This window comes from Budorcas taxicolor, chromosome 11 (genome assembly GCF_023091745.1).
Source record: "Budorcas taxicolor isolate Tak-1 chromosome 11, Takin1.1, whole genome shotgun sequence".
Classification (NCBI taxonomy): Eukaryota; Metazoa; Chordata; class Mammalia; order Artiodactyla; family Bovidae; genus Budorcas; species Budorcas taxicolor.
This window is the reverse complement of record NC_068920.1, coordinates 42,851,380-42,872,642: the sequence shown is the minus strand read 5'-3', so window position 1 is coordinate 42,872,642 and position 21,263 is coordinate 42,851,380. Positions and strand designations below refer to the sequence as shown.

Here is a 21,263-nt window from a genome sequence, read left to right as displayed (position 1 = left end):
GCTACTCCCTTGTGGATGCCCAGAGTGTGTCTGTGCGGGAAGAGACACACAGCTGGCCAGTAAGTTACCTTCCACGGGGACGTCTTTGGATTTCCATTTGCCTTGTTTTTATACTCAGGGAAATGCTGCGAGTTCTGTGTGTCCCTCGGTGTCCTCCCAAGGTTTAGATGAGGTGACAGAGGTGAACGGGCCATTGGTCTTTACAAGCACTCCCTGGCGCTCTGATTTTACCTTTGTTTGGCGTGGCTCACCTTCCCCCTAGGTGATGGCGCCCTTCTGCAGGTACAGTTCTTACCTCCTAGACTGCCTTCTCACCAGGAGCCCAGTCTTCCCATCCCTGTTGTATTCCACAGCACTCAGTTGTATGGTATTCAATAGATGCTCAATTAATATGCATTCAATGCATTGATGTATATTTTAAAATGTTAGTGTATCTTAATTATAATTACATTTAATATACTATATTATGGGCTTCCCCAGTGGCTCTGTGGGTAAAGAATCTGCCTGCAATGCAGGAGACACAGGAAATGTGGGTTCGATCCCCCAGATTGGGAAGATCCCCTGGAGAATGGCAACCCACTCTAGTATTCTTGCCTAGAATGGACAGAGGAGCCTGGCAGGCTGCAGTCCAAAGGGTCGCAAAGAGTTGGATACAACCAAGTGACTAAACACAGCACGTAATGTATTATATACACTACATGGACATGGCTCAAACATTTTAAAAAGGTAGCAGCGAAAAATCTCCCCAACTCTCTTACATTTTATTTATTTCTGTACTTTGGAAGATAAGGTTACATTATTTTCTAATGCTGAAGCTACTCACAGTTGCTGACCCTGTGTGAGATATTTTAGAGAAACTCATGCGTGTATACATTCGTAAGAACATTTGTAGCAGCACTGTTATTGATAGCCAAAATTTGTGTGGGGGTGGGGGTGGAAACACAAATGTCCTCTGGCCCTAGAAAGAATAAATTATGGGGACTTCCCTGGTGCTCCAGTGGCTGAGACTCCGAGCTCCTAATGTAGGGGGCCAGGGTTTGATCCCTGGTGGGGGAGCAAGATCCCACATGCTGCAACTAAAGGTCCCATGTGTGGCAACTAAGACCCAGTGCAGCGAAATAAATAGATATTTTTAAAATAGACATTTAAAAAAAGAATAAATAAGTTATGATATCTTTATGATGAAAGACAACTCCGTACGATGATATCCCAAAAAAGGGTGATTCTCCCAATGTTAAGTGAAAGAATCAAGGCACAAAAAAGATACACGTTTTGTGTGCTTCCAGCTTTATCTGGTTCTAAAACAGGCAAAACTGAATTGTATTGCTGAGGAACATATGCGTAAGTGGTAAAACTATAAAGAACAGCCAAGAAATTATTATCCCAGAAGGATGGTGATTACCTCTTGAGAAAAGGGGAGCATTCGTGATGGGGAAGGAGTCAATGGGGGTTTTTGGGGGGCGCCTAGCATTGTTGATTTTTGGTTTTTTTTCTTTTAACTTGATGTCTGTTACCTGCGTGTGGGCGTTATCATTATTCATGAAAGTAGACATATATTTAGTGAACTTTTCTGTACGTAGTTCGCAACAACAAATAGAAACCGAGTTTCCCTACTTTCTCTCTCCGGCCTTCCGTCCCCCTTCTCAGAGGCAACCAGTTTGTGTGTGTATGTGGGTATCTACTTTCACTTAAACACAAATTTTATACACATATATGATTGTTTTTTAATATTATACGTTTTTTTTTCATTCAGCAGCTGGTTACCGTGTGTTCTTCCCACCCCGTCTGCCACTCACTTAGTCTAGCACCTGCTGTGCGTGGGAGGAGCACTTCATTTCATTAAATTCAGTTCTTCCAAGGACCCAGGAGGCAGGTCCTTTTATGAGAAGGAAACAGGCTACTGGGCCTCTGCTCTGGGGCTTCCTAAGCATCGCGTTAATGCCCCTGAGAGCCCCACCAAGGGCTATGTCAAGGGCAGTCCCCGAAACCCGAGGTGCTGGGCTGCTCTGACGAGCCCCTTCCTCGTTCCAGGTGGGCCTGTGCACCCAGGTGGCCCTGGGCATGGAGCACCTGTCCAACAACCGCTTCGTGCACAAAGACCTAGCCGCTCGCAACTGCCTGGTCAGCGCTCAGAGACAGGTGAAGGTGTCGGCCCTGGGGCTCAGCAAGGACGTGTACAACAGGTAGGGGGCGTGGGTGGGATGGCAAGGGGCGGAGGGCAGACACAGCTGGGCTGGTGGAGGGGCCTAGTCCAAAGCTGAGGGGCCTGGGGGAAGGGGCCTGGACCCCTCCCACCCTCTCCCAAGGGTGCAGAGGCACCCCAGCCAGTCGACCTCAGCTCTCTGACCTTACGCTTTTCTCTAGTGGTAAAAAATTATAAATCTTTAAAAAGAAGAACTAGTTTCTATATAATTTAACTATCCATAGGGGTTCCTCTGTTACTTCCTGAATTCAGTCATTGTTCTTTTTAAGCCTAAGACTTAAAGCTCAGCACCCACGGCCAGAGATCACTCTGGACTACACGCTACATAGTGCCTCCAGGAACCCCCCCAACACCCTGAGTCATCCCAGCTCTGACTCACCACGGTTCGTCTGGCTGTTGCTTTAGTCATGGTTGGTTTATCACCAGTAAAGTTCTTTCAGATTTCTTTCTACTTAACATATGCATTTTTCACACTCTTAAACTAATAAAGTAAGTATGACTAGAAGCTTTTAAAAAATATTGATATTTCGGCAAAGTCTGATCCTTAAGGGAATTTTTAAACCATCAGACCCCACACGGATGCCTCTAGATTTCATCTGGTGTATGTATGCCCCCACCCCTTGCTAAACAAAAATGTTTCAATTTCCCCAGGATGTCTTGATACAGGAAACCTGGGCTCCAGCCGGAGTATGAGACCAGACTCTTGGGGTGATTCTGGGGTCCCAGGCCATGCCCCTCTCCCCACCCCACTGCCTCTGTGTCCTTCTGTCCCACAGTGAGTACTACCACTTCCGCCAGGCCTGGGTGCCCTTGCGCTGGATGCCCCCCGAGGCCATCCTGGAGGGTGACTTCTCCACCAAGTCTGACGTCTGGGCTTTCGGCGTGCTGATGTGGGAGGTGTTCACCCACGGGGAGATGCCCCATGGTGGGCAGGCAGACGACGAGGTGCTGGCAGGTAGGCAGTTCACCGTGTTCTCTCGATGGAGAGCTTACTTGGGGTCCTGGGGCCAGTTCAGCCTGCCTCCCCTCAGGGCTGGTGTCCACAGGTATATGGATATGGCCATTCCACTTGTGAGATTCCCGCCACACATTCATACCGCTTGGTAAATAACCCTTGTCCCTGGCGTGGTCACTCTAGCCACTCTGATGCCTGCCCATCGACCCCACTTTAGCCCCCGAGCACTGGCTGCTTCTTGTGCAGCGTGGACCCTGCCCCCTCCCGCCAGTGGGAACTGTCACCAGGGAAGGCCCTTTCCTTCAGTTGCAAGATACTTGCCAAGAACTGCTTGAATCTTTTTCTCACCCGCACTGTCCAGTGCCCCCGAGAGTCTCCCTCTCGTGGCTGCCTTTGGGAACTGCAGGCTCCGGAGAGTGTTGGCATGCATGCTCAGTCACGTCCACGTCTTTGGGACCCCGTGGACTGCAGCCCGCCAGGCTTCTCTGTCCATGGAATTTTCCTAGGCAAGAATGCTTGAGTGGGTTGCCATTTCCTACTCCAGGGGATCTTCCCGACCCAGGGATCAAATCCATGTCTCCCTACATTGGCAGGTGGATTCTTGAGCCACCTGGAAAGCCCACCGAGTATTGGACAGGTGGTTAAATATTTTGACTACCCTTCTTCCCGCAGACTTGCAGGCTGGGAAGGCCAGACTCCCGCAGCCTGAGGGCTGCCCTTCCAAGCTCTACCGGCTGATGCAGCGGTGCTGGGCCCTCAGCCCCAAGGATCGGCCCTCCTTCAGTGAGATCGCTAACACCCTGGGAGACAGCCCCACGGACAGCAAGCCGTGAGGAGGGAGCCCAGGCAGGCTGTGCCTCAGGATGGCGTGGGCAGGGGAGGACTTCCTGGGGGTTGCCCACAGCATGAGGGGCTAGATCCCAGTCCTCCTGGGCCCCAGGGGCCCCGCCCTGGCACCACAGGCACTGCTGAGGACTGGCAGGGCCTGGGCTTTCTTTCTCTTCCCCACCTTCAGCCCTTTGGAGAGGCTGATTCGGACCCAGACTGCGTAGCTGGGGCCTTGGTCTGGGCAGCTTTCTCTGTCACCCCTACCCCCGTCAGGGACAGTGTGGGTGCCTCAGGTAACCCCAATTTCTGGCCTGGGTCTTCTCCCCTTGTCCAGGTCCAGTTCTGCCACCCACCTGCCAACTTCATGCTGGCGGGGTGGGGGTGTGTGGTGCTGGGCTGTGGGTGAGCTGGCTTCAAGGGCCTTCCTTAATATACTCAAGTCCTGGGTGGTTCTGGCCCCCCAGGGCCCACTTTGGGGTCTGCACTTGGATTGTGGAGGACCTGGCCAGCGAGTCCTCCCCCATGGACGCATAGACTCTGACCCAGTCCCAACCCAGCCCCGAGTCTCCTCCCACCCTTCTCTCCTTTCCTCATCCTAAGTGCCTGGCAGATGAAGGAGTTTTCAGGAGCTTTTGACACTATATAACCCGCCCTTTTTTGTATGCACCGTGGGCGGCTTTTGTATGTAATTGCAGCGTGGGGTGGGAGGGCATGGACGGTGGGGGTTGGTCCTGGAGGAGACAGGACGGTGGCCCCCCACCCCTGCCTCACACCTTTATGTTGTTTGTTTGTTTTGTTTTGTTTTGTTTTTTTACACTCGCTGCTCTCAATAAAGAAGCCTTTTTTACATCCTGCTTCTGATGCTCACTCCCTCCCGTTGTCCATAAATGATGTACCTCCTTCCCTTGCACATCAGAAGGAGCCGTGTGCCTTCTCGGAGCCTGGCGTGGGGGTGCCAGGGCAGGGACACCTGGAAGACACTGGCTCTGGTCTCTGGTTTGTGGAGCAGTTGGAAACTTTTTTTTTTCTTGGTCATGCTACTCAGCTTTTGGATCTTAATTACTGAGTCAAAGAATTGAACCCAGGCTATGGCAGTGAAAAAGTGGAGTCTTTAACCACTCAACCACCGATTCTCTCAAGGAGCAGTCGAGACTGTGGGCTCAGAGGAGGCGAGGTCATCTCGTTTCTCTGATCCTGTGCTGCTCTCTGATGCCAACTAATTATTCTCTGCTGGCCGGCCACGTACTCACATTCAGGTGGTGAGTGTAGACATGTGAGGAGGGGACTAGTGAGGGTGGGATAGGAGGAGTTAATGATACCTTCAGGTCTCTGAGTCCCTTCAAGACTTTAGGAAGGTAGTGAACAAGACAGGACTGTGCAAGGATGCACTTAATGCCTCACTGCTCCAGGGCTTTCAGCCTCAGCTGGTTTGATTCCTGGCTCTTCATTGCCCAGACCTCTCGCATCATCAGCCACCCTCTCCCAGGTTGGAACTTCAGCATGGTTTCCCATCCACAAGAAGTGAGTCCTGACTTCTGGAATTGTTCTGGTTCCTGCTGTTCTTCACCAGATTTTTCAGTAATGAACAGCTGGGACTTCCCTGATGGTCCAGTGGCTAAGACTCCACACTCCCAATGTAGGTTCGCTCCCTGGTCAGGGAATTAGATCGTACATGCTACAACTAAGACCTGGCACGTCAGAATAAATAAAAAAAATATTTTTAAAGAGAATAGGTAATATTTATTAAATACTTGTTTTGTTCCAGTCACTTTGCTAAGCATTTAATATACATGATCTCATATTGAATTTGTTCGACCACTCTGTTAGCCAGATATTATTGTCCCCTGTTCACAGATTTGGGAGGCAAGGTAGTTTCCATGAGGTCACCCAACTGATAAGTGAGCCACTCTTGTGAATATACAGTGTGGTACATCCTCATGTGTTATAGTGAAAAAATCCAGAGCAATTTATCTAGAACAGTGTTTTTTCAAACTGTGGGTTGCACCCAGCATTAAAAAAATAATAAGAAATGTAATAAAAACTGTCAGAGTACCTTGTATACCTTATGGGTAAGTATTGTTTTACAAATGTTGTGTGTTGTATTTGGTATGTGTTTGGGGGTGTTAACTAATGTCTTAGTTATTACAGTGGTGCTTCTGCATAAAAAATCCACATCTCACACGAATGATGTTTTCCTCACTCACGTCTGCAAGTTGGTGAGGTTTGGTTGATCTTGACTGGACTTCGCTGCGTTCACCCAGGCTTCGTACCAGCTTGTAGGTCTGGCTTGGGTGTCCTCTCCTGGCCCCATGCCATGCTGTCATGCAGGAGTAGGGGCACAAGAAGTCCCGTCAGGTCATGCCAGCACATTATTTACTTACGTATGGCTGTGCTGGGTCTTCGTAGCAGTGCTCAGGCTTTCTCTAGTTGTGGCGGGTGGGGACTGCTCTCTAGTGGTGGTGCATGGGCCTCTCGCGGTGGTGGCTTCTCTTGTTGCAGGGCATGGGCTAAGTAGTGTGGTGCCTGGGCTTAGTTGCTCCAAGACATGTGGAATCTTCCCGGACCAGGGATCAAACTTTAGTCCCCTGCATTGGCAGGCAGATTCTCAACCACTGGACCCCTGGAGAGGTCCCATGCTAGCACATTTACAAGTGTAAGTGTATTAACATTTTACCAGCTAAAGCAAGTCACAAGTCAAAACCCAACACCAGCACCAGAAAGGATGTAGATATCTCATTCCAACACAGGTGTGAAAAGTGGGTGCAATAATTGAATTCACCCCAGTTTGCAATGTTAAAAATTATCTCCTGTGGTTGAAATTCTGGGAAGGCAGTACTCTAGAAGGTCATTCATCACTTGAGCCTCTTCTAACACCTGGTTTTCTTTGACTGCTCTACAGCCAATAACACAGTTGGTTACGTCGCCTTTTTGGGGTAATCATATCACGCAGGATCTTTCAGTGTGGTGTGTGGGCTCTGTAGCTGTGGTGCGCAGGCTCAGGAGATATGGCACCCTCGGGCTTACTTGCCCCACGGCACGTAGGATCTTAGTTGCCCGACCTGGGGTTGAACCCACATCCTGGCATTGCAGGGTGGATTCTTAACCACTGGACCACCAGGAAGCCCCCACATCTGTCTTTTTGAACTCTGCTGTCTTGCCTTTGGTGATGGTACCCCATGTACACTTTCTCTAACCAGGCCTTCTACAGCCCTGGTCGTGGCTTCCCTCTTCTGCCTGCTTCAGGGATGGCTGTTCTCCTGGTTTCTGTCCTTGGCCTTCCTCTCTCTACATTCTCAGCCTCAGGAATCTCCTCTTACCTCATGTGGCTTTAACTGGCCCTCCAGTGTGGACAGTTCCCAAAGCATTAGCTTCAATTCCAGCCTCTACCTCAAGCTTTAGACTCACACTCCCTTTTTTCTAACAGGACATTTCTCTCTACCTGTTTCCGTGGGCCCAAACTGAACTTAACCTCTCTCTCAAACCTGTTCCTCCAGCCAAGTTCCGTGTTTCCATTGTTGGTACCATGGTTTATAGAGGAGTCATCCTTACTTAGAATCTCAACCCACCATGAGCCATCTTTGAGCTCTCCATGCAGTGCATCACCAAGATCCATGTATTCTCTCCCTCTACTCTGTTTCTATCTTTGCTTAGTTTTAAGGGACGGTTTTTTTGTTTTGTTTTGTTTTGTTTTTTGCATAAAAGTAATACCGGGGACTTCCCTGGTGGTCCAGTAGCTAAGACTCTGTGCTCCCAATGCAGGGGCCCTGGGTTCCATCTCTGGTCAGAGAACTAGATCCTGCATGCTGCAACTAAAGATACCACATGCTGCAGCTAAAAGATCCCAAGTGCCACAACTAAGACCTGGTACAGCCAAATAAAAAAATTTTTAAAGTAATATGATCATGGAAGAAGTCAAGTGGTACAGATTTGTATAAAGCAAAAAACACGTTCCTCTAGTACCCAAAGCCCACACTGGTGGTAAGCACAATGAGTATGTGCAGCATGGCTGTCCTGACTTTTCCTGGGGACACTGACTCATGACCTTTTCATTCCCACTAACACTGCCATTGAGACCTCTTTCTTCTATGTGAAGTTAAGAATCCCTGTGTAAAGGTTAATCCCCAATGCCAACAGTTATTTGTTGGCTGTGCTGGGTCTTCGTTGCTTTGTGCAGGCTTTCTTTAACTGCCATCAGTGAGGGCTGCTCTTCCTTCCAGTGTGCAGTCTTTCTCATTGTGGTGGCTTCTCTCGTTGCAGAGCACAGGCTCCAGAGCACACCGGCTTCAGTCATTGCAGCTTGCAGGCTTTGGAGCGCAGGCTCAGCAGTTGCGGTGCACAGGCTTATTTGCTCCACTCTATATGGAATATTCCCAGACCAGGGATCAAACCTGTGTCCCTGGCATTGGCGGGCAGATTCTTATCTACTGCGCTACCAGGGAAGTCTGAAAACAATTTTTTTCCCCCCAACTTATTTGGCTGTGCTGGGTCTTGGTTGCTCAGTTGTGGCTTGTAGAATCTAGTTCCCTGACCAGGGATGGAGCCAGAGCCCCTGTGTTGGGAGCTCGGAGTCTTAGCTACTGGGCCACCAGGGAAGTTCCATGAAAATATTTTCAGAGAGTTAGCAATTTTTCTTTCTTTTTTTTTTGATGATAGCAATTTTTAAAAAGCAATCTTAAATTTGTTCTGATTTTATATGGGTGATAAAAATCGGGAGAAAGAAAGGTCGGGTGGGAAGGGTATAGAATGAGGAGAGCTGGCTGGAATCTTGATGCCCTTCTGGAGGTCCTTCATGGTCTGGATGGACAGGGGGATACTGCGGTCGAGGCCTTATCGGAGAGGCACCAAACTCACATTCCAGGGAGGCCAGGAAGGGGACTTATCTGAGTTCAGTGGGCTGTGCGGAGTCTGTGGGGAACCTGAGAGCAAACGCCTCTTCTATGGCCACCGTTCAGCTGCCCTCCAGCCTTTTGTGTTCTTGTGGTCACGTAGGTCCAGGGGTGCTAAAAATTCCAATTTTTTGAGAAAGGCTGTATATTCAGATTTTTATGTAAAATACCCTGATTTGAAAATATTCTGTGGTCGAAATAACACACACCTATGAACCTTTTTTTGTTTGTTTTAATCACTGTGTTTGCCTTTTTTTAATTTGGCTGCACCAGTTCTCAGTTGCAGTAGGCAGGATATTCGATCTTCTTTGCAGCAGATGGTATCTAGTTCCCTGACCAGGGATCAAACCCAGGCCCCCTGCACGGGGAGCATGGCATCTTAGCCACTGGACCACCAGGAAGGTCCCTGAACCAGTTTTCACGTTAACTTTATCCAACAATCAGCGATTTTGTTTCCTGAACCTGCAATAATGGGGTATGGGTGGTCTACCCTCCTCCTTCCCCTTGTCCCCCCCAGCTCTGGTTACAAAGGGTCATGAAGATGAAGCCATGGCAAGCTGGCAGAGGAGCTGTGGCACTAATACTGGTGGTACCACTGACACGGGGGTTGGGTGAAATGGGAGACCATAAACCTCTGTGAAGGGAAGCCGAGTATGCTCATTGTGGACTCCCTTCCCTGTGGATGTGGCAGACAGCTGTGGTTCTCTGCTGAGTGGGCTGCCCACCCTTTATGTGTCTAAACTAGGCGTCTCAAAGAGAAAAGTATTTAGATCTCGACGGGTGTGGTAAGACTGTGAGGTTCAGACAGACCCCAAGCAACCATCTGTGGCCCTTGAAACCCGTCTGGAACCTATTTATCTATTTGACCTGTTCTTCCTCTTGAGCTTACACATTCCATATGTTTAACTACCTGTTGTGTGGAGTAAATTAGGAAAAGAGGAGGGAAAAAAACTCCTTAAAAAACTATTAGGAAAGGGGGATGAGGAGGGCTCTTAATTCCTGTATTTAGGGGTTTGATGAAAAAGCCGTGTTTTTAGTTATATTTGTGCATGTATATATGTATATATACACACGATATCTCACAAATCTTGAACATACTTAATTTCAGTATTTTTTCAGTCTTGGATTGCAATTGACAGATATGCAGTTGACATTGTTATCTAGTACACACACATTGAACCGTATGAAATTGACAGTATCCCACCCTCGACCTATAAAATGGCAACTTTATATTGTTCAAACTAAAAATAATACAAAGAGAAGTTTTACACCGTGATATTCACTCTTTTTTTGTGAGGCCCATTAAATTAATAATAATTTACATGTTGCAGTATACTAAATTGCAGTATACTAAATATACCTATCACTACCACTTGATTCACCACCGACTACTTTATTTAATCTTTACAGTAATTTAAAGTGGGAATCATCACTCTCTCCCATCCCCTTAAACATAAGGTGATTACCTCACCACTTGGACCACCACTGCACTTTAATCTGTATCTAACCTAATCTTTATTAAGAACTTCAAGGGATGAGTACCAACAGTGAAGTCATGTAGAGTTTGGAGAGGTCAAACACTTGTTTCCAGGCGCAGGGCTAGGAAGAGGCAGCTTTCAGATTTTAATAATTTCTGTAATACTGAAGTTCAAGCTATTTTCACTGCCTTGTAGCTAAGAACCAGACCCAGACTGTAAACCTAGGTTTTGCACCACTCCAGTCTAACTGGCCCCCCCCCCCACGCCCCTTCTATGGGCCTTACTTGGTTTTTAAGAGAAGGGTGGGAGTGTGTGTGTGTGTGTGTGTGTGTGTGTGTGTGTGGCGTGCGTGTGTGCACTTGCTTGCTTAAACTTTCTGCTCTGCTACACTTTTTCCCAGGCCTCTGCACTGACTGGGGGTGGGCTTTATCCCTGGGACCACCCCCTCCCCCAGTCCAGCCGCAGCTGGAAGTCTTCACAGATCTTCATCTCTCCTCCCTGCCCCCATTGGCGACCGGGAGGCCGACTGTCTCCCCGGGTCTTTTCCAGATGTACGTCTGCCAAAGATCCCCGCCCCCCGCAACCAGTATAGAGAATGATGAATGAGGACAAGGGAGCCGTCCTGGTGGGAAAGTGTCGTCGCCTTGAAAAGAGAGGGAAAGGGAAAGGAAGTGGTTGGGGGGAGGGGAATTGGTGGAGCCGAGAGGCCGCGCGGCGCAACAAGTCTGGACAGCGGGGACCCAAGCCCCCCTCTGCTCGGCCAGTAACGTTGACTCCCTCAGGAAGGCTTGGGGAAGTGCTCTAATCCCTGTACTCCCTGGGAATTTGGGCTGCATATAATTTACTGCAATCCGCACAATCCACTCAGGGACTATTCCAGAGTTGGCTTCCAGCCCTTGCAGCGCCGAGTTCCCAGTGCGGCTTCCTATCCTCCGCAAGACTGCGCTCCAGTGCTCTTCCAGGCTTCCTGCAGGTTCCTCCCAACTCTCTCTACCATTCTCTGGCCAGGGGGGCGGAGTCGTACCCCCTCTCCTGTTCCTTTAAGAGGCGTCGGCTCCTCCCCTTTTGGAGTCGCCGTCTGACGCGGGATGACAGCAGCGAGTTCGGTATGTCTATGCAAATAAGCGCCCCCTGTGGGCCAATGGGGAGCGGAGGTGCCGGAACCGCGGACCAATGGGGCGGGGGTGCAGGGGCTCACCATATAAGGAGCGGCCTCGCCATAAAAGGAAACATTGTATCTCTTTATATGGGGGGAAGGGTCGGGGGATCCCTCGCCGCCAGCGCGTGGTCCCGGCCCCCTCCACCCGCCGTCTCGGCCGCGGCCGGCAGCCCCTGCCCCCCGGGGGACGCTGACGGCCGCCGGGCGCGCCGCCCTAGCGTACGGACAGGGGGCGCTCCGCGCGGCCTGGGGCAACCCGGGCCACAGGGGCAGGAAAGTGAGGGCCCAGGTCGGCCCGGGCGTGCAGGGGCCCCGGGTTCGCAGCGGTAGCGGCGGCAGCGATAGCGATATTAGCAGCAGCGGGAGCACCAGGTTGAGCCGGGAAGCCGATGGCGGCGGCGGCGGCGGCTCCGATTCCTCGCTGACTGCCCGTCCGCCCTCCTGCATTGAGCGCCATGTTACCGAGCCAAGCTGGGGCCGCGGCGGCGCTGGGCCGGGGCTCAGCCCTGGGGGGCAGCCTGAACCGGACGCCGACGGGGCGGCCGGGCGGTGGAGGCGGCGGGACTCGAGGGGCTAACGGGGGCCGGGTCCCCGGGAACGGCGCGGGGCTTGGGCCGGGCCGCCTTGAGCGGGAGGCTGCAGCAGCAGCGACAACCACCCCGGCGCCCACCGCGGGGGCCCTCTACAGCGGCAGCGAGGGTGACTCGGAGTCGGGCGAAGAGGAGGAGCTGGGCGCCGAGCGGCGCGGCCTGAAGCGGAGCCTGAGCGAGATGGAGCTCGGTGTGGTGGTCGGTGGGCCCGAGGCGGCGGCGGCGGCCACGGGGGGCTACGGGCCGGTGAGCGGAGCGGTGAGCGGGGCCAAGCCGGGTAAGAAGACTCGGGGCCGCGTGAAGATCAAGATGGAGTTCATCGACAACAAGCTGCGGCGCTACACGACCTTCAGCAAGAGGAAGACGGGCATCATGAAGAAGGTACCGGGCTGGGAGGCTGGCCGGCCAACGGGAGCCCAGGAGGGTGGGGACGCGCAAGGGGAGCCCGGGAGGAAGGCAGAGCTGAGGCGGAGGTGAGAGGCGGCGAGTCCGCAGGAGGTGTGTGGGAGGGGTTGACTGTTGCCCCGGGAGGGTGAAAGGGGAGGGGCCGCCAGGGAAATGTGGGGAGAGGGGAGATGCCGCGAATGTCCGGAAAAGAGGAAAAGCGCCGAGGTGGGAGTGACGGGCGCGTGAGAGGAACCCGGCCCTTGCAGAGCCGAGGAGTGAAGAGTGGTGATGGGAGGCTGCAGGACTCCCGGGGAGGTGGTGAATGAGGCCGGGGGGTCAGTAGGTCCAGTGCTCTCTGGTGTTCCGGGAAAGGCGCCGAAAAAGCAGGGAACAGATAAGGTGTGGGGGCGAGGAGGCTAGATCTGTGTAACAACAATGAGCGAACATGTGTGGGAGGAAGGTGGGCATCGCTAGAGTGGTGTTTGTTGGAAGGACGGGCAGGGCTGATGACCGAATGGGGCTCAAGAGCCCCAGTTAAGGGAGCAGGGCAGGAAAACGGATGCTACCCTGAGCATCAGAAACCAAGTCCTGCGATGGCCATGGGTCTTCATGCATCTACTGGAAGCCGGCACACTCCCTGCAGGACAGGCCTCAGAACCGTTTGCCCTTGGGATAAGTGGCATTTCCAGCCCTAGGGAAAAATCGGTGCACGGAGTTTGGGGAGAAGGTTTGCAGAGGTACCTAGCAATGCCTCCTCTTCTAGCTGATTATCCAGTGAAAAGAATGAGGAAAGGAGTCATCTTTGGGCAATAGGAGATATGGGAAGGAATGGAAGCAGAGTAACTGGGAAACAAGAAGCTTGAACTCTGGAAACATTGGCCGGTGTTTATATCCATCCCATATAGAAACCAAGGCTGCTTCCAGTGGGTTGTGGAACTTTATTGGGAGTGAGGATGCCACCTATGGGGCCATCCATGAAGGCCCCTTCCTGGCTTTATGGCAGGGTCAATTCAATCGCTCAGTTAATGTCCGACTCTTTGTGACCCCATGGACTGAACCACACCAGGCTTCCCTGTCCCATCACCAACTCCCGGAGCTTGCTCAAACTCATGTCCATCAAGTCGGTATTATGGTAGGGTAGTAGTTGCTAATCTAGCTGCCATCTCCCATCACTCCAGACACTGTTTCATCAAGACAAAGAAAGTGAAAAGGGGGAGCAGAGTTCTATAGAGCAGGACAAAATGGCAACAGGTTAGTGCCTGTGCAGTTTCTGGAAAGAAATATGGGACATTTGGAGTTTAGGTGGCTCCTTATCCCTGACATCTATGTGACACTCAGTGTAGTAGTGACTTCATCCTGGTCCCTGTGATGATGATGAGGTGGTGGGAGCCATCTCTTCGTGAGGCTCTGGCATCAAGCTGTAGTGAGGAGCAGCTCCCTGGGCCACTCTGTGTCTGCTGAGGTTATATGCTCTGTCACTGGGAGCTGTGACTATTTGCTTGGGGTATCTGCTGGTCAGTGGGGCTGTTCCTCAAAGGAGGGGCATGGGGTTTTTCTACTCTTCAGCTAACCTTCAGATATCCTTCAGACAGGACCCCCTTAGAGTCACTGGAGAGGAAGGTCATTATGGGAGTGGGAGCTTGAGATCACTGTGTACTTCCCTCTTTCCTGCTAGCCAAGGAAGGTAGCGATTAAACATTTTGCTGTTCTACCCATCTCCTCCTCCCTACCCCCAGGCCTATGAGCTGTCCACGCTGACAGGGACACAGGTGCTGTTGCTGGTGGCCAGTGAGACAGGCCATGTGTATACCTTTGCCACCCGCAAACTGCAGCCCATGATCACCAGTGAGACTGGCAAGGCACTGATTCAGACCTGCCTCAACTCGCCAGACTCTCCACCCCGCTCAGACCCCACCACAGACCAGAGAATGAGTGCCACCGGCTTTGAAGAGACAGACCTCACCTACCAGGTGTCGGAGTCCGACAGCAGTGGGGAGACCAAGGTGTGTTTGGGTCTCCTGTCTGAGGGGAAGGAAGGGGAGGGACCTGACCAGCAGAGAGGGGAAGAAGGGGTCTTTCTTCCTTAGCCTGGACAGGTGGATAGGTGCCTACTGATGTGGAGTGGAGCCGGCTTAGTGCCCCACATCTTAGGGTACAGGTGTCCATCCTTGCTATCCTGACAGGAGGCCGGCCCCCTAGATAAGCGGGCGGCCTCCGTGCCCATATAAGGCCGGCTCCGGCTCCACGCCGGCCTCCCGCCTGCAGCCCGCCTGCCTGGCAGGGCTCTTGCATTCCTCCCGCCAGCTGTCTCCCTGCTGGGGGCGGGGGCGTTGTTTAGCCCTGCCCTCCTGGCTGGCTGGGTCGCCCAGGAATAGGAAGGGAGCACTTATGGGTTCCAGGGTCCTGGGAAGCCAGCACTGTCAGCAGGCCGGCTGATTGGCTACGCTGGAGACTACCTTACTAGCCAGCCGCCTGCCTCTTCAGGATGTCCGGGCCTGCGCACGTTAGGGAGTGTATTCACTCGACTGTTAGGGATGCCGGCCCTGGTTACGCCTCCCCCTTCCTTTTCCCGGTAAGGAGAGGGGGCGGGGCTTCCTCCTCTTACTGCTCTCGGGAGCTCCACCTTCCGGGTGGCCCTTCACGAACTGGCCAATCGGAGGAAGCGGCACTGTTTGCCTTAGCAACGCCTCCGCCAATCAGAGGCTTCGAGCTCCACTGCTTAGCCAACGTCCGGCGCTGACCCACCTCCAGGATCTGAGCCCCACTCAGTTCTCTGGGCTTGGTTCTCAGCTCATGGCTTTCTCCTTCTTCTAAGAACAAAGGTTCCCTGAGGGGAGAGTTCGCGTTCTAAACTCCCCAATATTTTAGTGGTAGGGTTAGTTTATTCCCAGGACATTTTGTTGAATGTATGAAGCCTTTGGTGCTTCATTGCCAGACCCCTCAAGATCGCTCTCAAACCCTAAGTTCCCTGAAAAACTGAGAAATCTATCTCAGAAACAGGATCTGGGGGAGGCTCACCACTCCATCTTTACTCTGGGTGTGTAGGATACACTGAAGCCGGCGTTTACCGTCACCAACCTGCCGGGTACCACCTCCACCATCCAGACAGCACCCAGCACCTCTACCACCATGCAAGTCAGCAGTGGCCCCTCCTTTCCCATCACCAACTACCTGGCACCAGTGTCTGCTAGCGTCAGCCCCAGCGCTGTCAGCAGTGCCAACGGGACTGTGCTGAAGAGTACAGGCAGCGGCCCCGTTTCTTCTGGAGGCCTCATGCAGCTGCCTACCAGCTTCACCCTCATGCCCGGTGAGTCGCAAGGGGCAAACTGAGCATTCTAAGAGTGGGTTTAGGGCTGGTGCAAGGAGAATGTCTTTTCTTACTCAGAAGGAGGAAGGACAGGGGCCAGACCCTGAGAGAAGCCTCTTATGTCCCATTGGTAGGCATGCCCCTCCCCCTTGGGACTTGAACTGTCCTTGTCAGTAAATTTCCACCATATACTCGGGCCTTGCCTAGCAAGCCCAGCCCTGTGCCCCCACTGCCACAGGGACAGGAGACATTCTACCACTTCCCTGCCTTGACTGGATGGCAGATTGTGTCCTTGATGGATGGGTGCCTGCTCCTGTGTCAACCAGAGAGTGTAGAGGCAGGGTCTGGGGCAGGGGAAAGAGGGAAGGGCAAGAACAGAGTACGGAAGCCCCTGGAGATAAGATTCTGGACCTCAGGGGCCTCTTTGGCTCTCAGGAAGGATAGTGATGGGAGTTGGGGATAGAATGGCAGCCCCTGGGCCTGGGGGTGTTTGAGGGAGCTTGGTGAAGGTGGTGGTGGTGGTGGTGGGTAGGACAGAGCACGAGTAAGTCTCTGTGTCTTCTAGGTGGGGCAGTGGCCCAGCAGGTCCCAGTGCAGGCCATTCAGGTGCACCAGGCCCCACAGCAAGCGTCTCCCTCTCGCGACAGCAGCACAGACCTCACGCAGACCTCCTCCAGCGGGACAGGTATAGCTTGAAACTCTGTCACCTCCCTGCCCTGCCTCATTCATGAGACCTAGCAGCAGGTGCCCAGGATTATCCATCCTGTAACTAAGGTCAGCAAATTTCTTAATGTGGAGACTGAGGCTTTTGGGTTAACCCTTTCCCTAATCCTTATGAGAAAGTCAGGTGAGGATGGCTAGTTTTGAATCCTGCCCTGCAGTGGGGCTGTGGATTTCAGGAAGAAATTGGGGACCATTGAGGCCACTCTTCTTCTCACTCAGGTGAAAAGCCTGAGGCCCTGAAAGAAGTTCCTTTCCTATAGACACACATTTGCTCAATTGCCAGGAAGGATTTACAGAGCAGTTGTCTCCTTGTGGGAGGGTATCCTAGCTTTTGAGTAATCATAAGTCCCCTCCATGTCTCTAGTCATTTTAGAAATGATCAGACACTTCCAAAATAAAATTGCTTTGAAGTTCTTGTTAATCACAACCCTGTTACACAAAGTTTGGTCTCTGGAAGGAGGACCAGCATCACCTGGGAGCTTGATAGAAATGCAGACTCTCAAGCCTCACCCCAAACCTACTGAATCAGAATCTGCACTTTTAACAAGATCCCCCGGTGATTGTATGCACATCATCATTGGAGAAGTGCTTGTTTGAAAGCTGGTTATCAGCCGCATGTTGAGGAAGAGGGAGGAGGAGTTAGAACAGATGAGAAATGGGGTGGAGCCTCTCTCTCAGAGAAGAGGATCTGAGTCTCCTTGGCTTGGGTCAGTCATTGTAATCTTTGTTTTTCCCAGGGCCTTGGGGTCAAAGGGGCCTTGGAACAAAGCAGATAGATAATCGAATAGAACGATGTGATAGGATACACTGAAAGGTTGGTGTGGTTGTGTTCAAGAAAAAAATAAGGCTTTTCTCAGTCAATGACAGGGAACAGAGGAAGGAGCTTTGTCTAGGTTTCGACCTGGGAAATGGCAGGAGGGCTCTGGAGGCCTGGAGTTCCTGGGGATGGGATGGGGGCTCTCAGTCAGCACCAGTGCCGACTTCCCTGACGTGTGTCTGTGTTTGCCAGTGACGTTGCCTGCCACCATCATGACGTCATCTGTGCCCACAACTGTGGGCGGCCACATGATGTACCCCAGCCCCCATGCGGTGATGTATGCGCCCACCTCGGGCCTGGCTGATGGCAGCCTCACTGTGCTCAATGCCTTCTCCCAGGCGCCATCCACCATGCAGGTGTCCCACAGCCAGGTCCAGGAGCAAGGTGAGTCAGGGGCAGGGCTGCAGAAAGGAGGACCATTTCCTCCCTCACACACACAGACACACACACACACACTCACATGCCTCCCCTCAACTCACATGCATACACACATACCCAAACCAGATGCTCACACACATACCTATATGTATACACACACAGATGCTTCCACATGCACTCGAATACCCACACTCACATGCACACTTGACACATTTGGACACTCACCCTTGGGCATTTACATCTGAGACTCACCCAGTCAACTTGTGCACTTATCATCACACCTCCAAAATCTGGAAGTTTCTCTTGAGCAAGTGATTTGAGTCTCTCCTGTGGTTATCTCATGCAGGTGGCGTCCCCCAGGTGTTCCTCACAGCACCATCTGGGACAGTGCAGATCCCCGTTTCTGCAGTTCAGCTTCACCAGGTAGGTGAGGGCACCTTCCATTCCAGCCAGCCAGCCTCTTCTTTATCTTGACTTGGGGGATTTCATTACTAGGTGGTCCAAGCCAAGATCCTTAGCCGGGAGGCCTGTCCGTTTTCCTGGTCAGGCCTGGGTGGTGGGCAGGTGGGCAGGCAGGCAGGGGGCAGCCTGAGCTGGCCAGTCAGTTCCAGACCCCCACCTCCTCCTTACATACCCCCTTCCCTTCAGATGGCTGTGATAGGGCAGCAGGCCGGGAGCAGCAGCAACCTCACCGAATTACAGGTGGTGAACCTGGATGCCGCCCACAGCACCAAGAGTGACTGATCCGCCCTGCCGCCCTGGACAGATGGCCCAAGGGACGGCACCACTTATTTATTGTTGCCTTTTCACGTTTTCTTTACACACATGTTGACGGGCCGCAGGAGGGAGGCGGGGAGGAGCGTGGGCAGCCACAGGACTGAGCCCTCTCACTCCAGCCAAAGAAATGGGCCAGCCTGCCCTCCACCCCGGCCTCCCGCCCTCTCCCCCCCTCTAGCTCCGCCTCCCATTTCTGTTGCCGGTGGGGCTGCCCTCCCTCCTCAGACTCCCCTTGCCAGCTTGGCTCCATGTTTTCCATGAGTATTAGCTTACCCGATGGGACCGTGCCCCCCACCACCATCACACACACAGTTCTCTGTGGGACTAGGCACTGTGTCCCCCTGAGGAAGCAGCCGGTGCCGGTGCCGGGGAAGGGGGGGGTTGCCCTCTCCCCAGTCTCCTTGCTGACCCCACATCAGCACTGTGTCTGCCACAGGCTAGGTCAAAAGAGCCTGCCCCCTGCCCCTCAGGGAGCCAGCTGGGGAGATGGGGCTTCTTCCTTCAAGCCGGGTCTGTGGCCCCTACAGCTCCTGAGCAGCGGGGCCTGTGCTCCAGCACAGCAGATTCCCAGGGCGACCTGCCCTGCCCTGCCGCTCCCTTCGGAACTCCAGGGGCTGCTGGCTTGGAGGGAACCACCCGTGTTCCCCTGTCTTCCCCCCTCTCCTCCCAGCTGCTTTACTTAAAGTTGATTTTGAACTTTTTATTTGAGGAGACGAAGTGAAAACAAATCTATAAATATATATTTTTAAAATATTTAACTTTTTTTTATGGCGTTTTTCTCGTCCCCCTCCCTGCCCAAGCTCCCCTTCCCTGGGGAGCCCTGAGGCTCCCCGGAACTGGCTGGGCCTCTGGGGACAGAGCCACCCCATGAGCTTGGGGCTCGCCAGTGTGGGGGGGGAGATTGCCCGGTCCTGGGTTGTTTCCAGGAGAAAACCGGGGGAGGGGCCCTCAGGCCATGCCCCAACGGGGTGGGGAGGGTGACCCACAGCTCTGGGCCTCTTTTTGCCCTTCAGAGCTGTTGCTAGGGAGAGGGAAGAGGGAGACCAAATGTGGGTGGGGGGTGGGAGGGTGTCAGAGGCAACTGACTTCATTTGTGCCACATGCATGGGCATTGCAGCCTTGCGCGCCCCCAGGCCTGCAGCCGCCTGGGGCCCAAGTTGCAGTGAGCAGGGTGGGGTCTGGGAGGGGGCGAGAGGCAGGATTGGGGGGCAGAAGAAATGGGAGCAGCTCTTGGGCTGAGTGTGGGGTTAGGGGAGCCAGAAATGGCAGCTCTCCCAGGGAGTGAGCAGCTACTGTAACTTTTTAAAATTAAGACAAAAAGCCTTGAAGAAAATGACTTTATTTTTCTAAGTGTAACCTCAGTATTTATGTAATTTGTACAGGGGCCGTGCCCCACCCCCTCTGCCCCCTTTGGGGTAGATCTTGAGGGTGGGCCAACATGGGGGAGGGTCTTTTACCCTGTGTCAGAGCCTACCTTCACCACCTGTATCAGAGAGGGAGCTTTTTCAGAACAGGGCAGTGGGGGGTGGGTGGAGTTTTATTAACCCCTTAGGTCTGCCTTGAGTAGAAACAAGCCTGCTTCTGTGATTAGGTGAAGGGGTGGGGGAAGTTTATACATACAGCCTAATTATCATGGGGACGATTTGCCGACATGTTTGAGAACCTCCGGACCTCTAACCCCCTTTGCTGTCTTGCCCCAGTTTGGGGTGCCAAGATGGAAGCCATCTTTCTGGCTTTCTCCAGAAGATAGCAGGGGACTTATGGGTGGCTTATGGATTGGGGCATGGCAAATCAGGGGTCAGAGAGTGGGGGAGCTTGGGACTCAGGTCTGCAACTGCCCAGCCCCTTTTCTCTACTCTTTGTTTTCACTCCACCATCACTCACTCACTCCCCTCTCCCTCACGCTGGGGAGGAGACCTTGATGAATTCCTCCTCTCCTTCCCACAAAAGACAGACCCAGTGAGTGAATCAGGCAAAGTGCTTATAATGTGTGTCGTGTGAGCGTGGCCTTGGGAGAACATGCGTGCGTCAAGGATGAGGTGGCATTTTTACATGCAGCGACCCTTGGTGTTTCCCTTCCTTGGTGGCTCTGGGGTGTGTATGTGTGTGTGCGCGTGTGCCCGAGTGAATGTGTGTGTGCGAATGTGGGGTGTGTATGTTAGTGGTTTCTACTTCCCCTGGGATGCTGACCCAGGAATAGTGGACATGGTCACAGTCCTATGTACAGAGCTTTCTTTTGTATTAAGAAAAAAATACTCTTTCAATAAATGTATCATTTTTGTGCACAGACTGTGGGGTCTTTGCCTTTGTTTTACCATATTGGAGGGTGGGAGGTATGAACACAAACGTGCTAAGAAACAAGCACGTTCTTGTTTAATGAAACGCAAAGGGGTGCTTTGGGCTGTTGAACTCTACTGATTTGACTTAAGGAACACATCAGGGGTGATGGTTAGGGCCTTTATCGTCAGCCCCAGCTGTGCTAGGTGCTTAGTCAACACGGAGAGAAGCAATTTTACTATTAGGGAAAAGCACGCAACCAGTCCAAAGCCTCGGGTATGGGAAACTCACGGCCACGTGACCTAAAGCAAACTAAGAGGACAGCCCTAGGATGGGAGTGTGCGTTTCGGTGGGAGACCAAGAAGGCAGACCCAGCAAAGGGCAAGGAGGGCTTCGAAGCCGATATTGGAACGGAAAGGGCGGCCTACGCCTGCGGAAAAACGGGCCACGCTACCACGACCCCGAGGCTCCGCGGGCAGCGCGCCACCAGACGCGAGT

The 21,263-nt window shown here is 52.7% G+C and overlaps 2 protein-coding genes across 2 annotated transcripts in view; both read left to right on the top strand.

The window, feature by feature from the left end:
• The window catches only part of PTK7 (protein tyrosine kinase 7 (inactive)), a 33,311-nt gene extending 28,584 nt beyond the window's left edge, over positions 1–4,727 (top strand). The window contains exons 18-20 of the mRNA XM_052648486.1: positions 2,032–2,183; positions 2,980–3,158; positions 3,831–4,727. Coding sequence (XP_052504446.1) covers positions 2,032–2,183; positions 2,980–3,158; positions 3,831–3,991 — 492 coding nt within the window. The 3' untranslated portion in view covers positions 3,992–4,727. The remainder of the gene's footprint in view (positions 1–2,031; positions 2,184–2,979; positions 3,159–3,830) is intronic.
• A 6,920-nt stretch (positions 4,728–11,647) lies between these two features.
• On the top strand, positions 11,648–19,476 carry SRF (serum response factor). Its single transcript, XM_052647922.1, has 7 exons — positions 11,648–12,480; positions 14,223–14,489; positions 15,532–15,793; positions 16,359–16,478; positions 17,526–17,717; positions 18,058–18,134; positions 18,360–19,476. The coding sequence occupies exons 1-7, from the start codon at positions 11,965–11,967 to the stop codon at positions 18,453–18,455; spliced, it is 1,530 nt and encodes a 509-aa protein (XP_052503882.1). The 5' UTR covers positions 11,648–11,964; the 3' UTR covers positions 18,456–19,476.
• Positions 19,477–21,263: the final 1,787 nt, after the last annotated feature.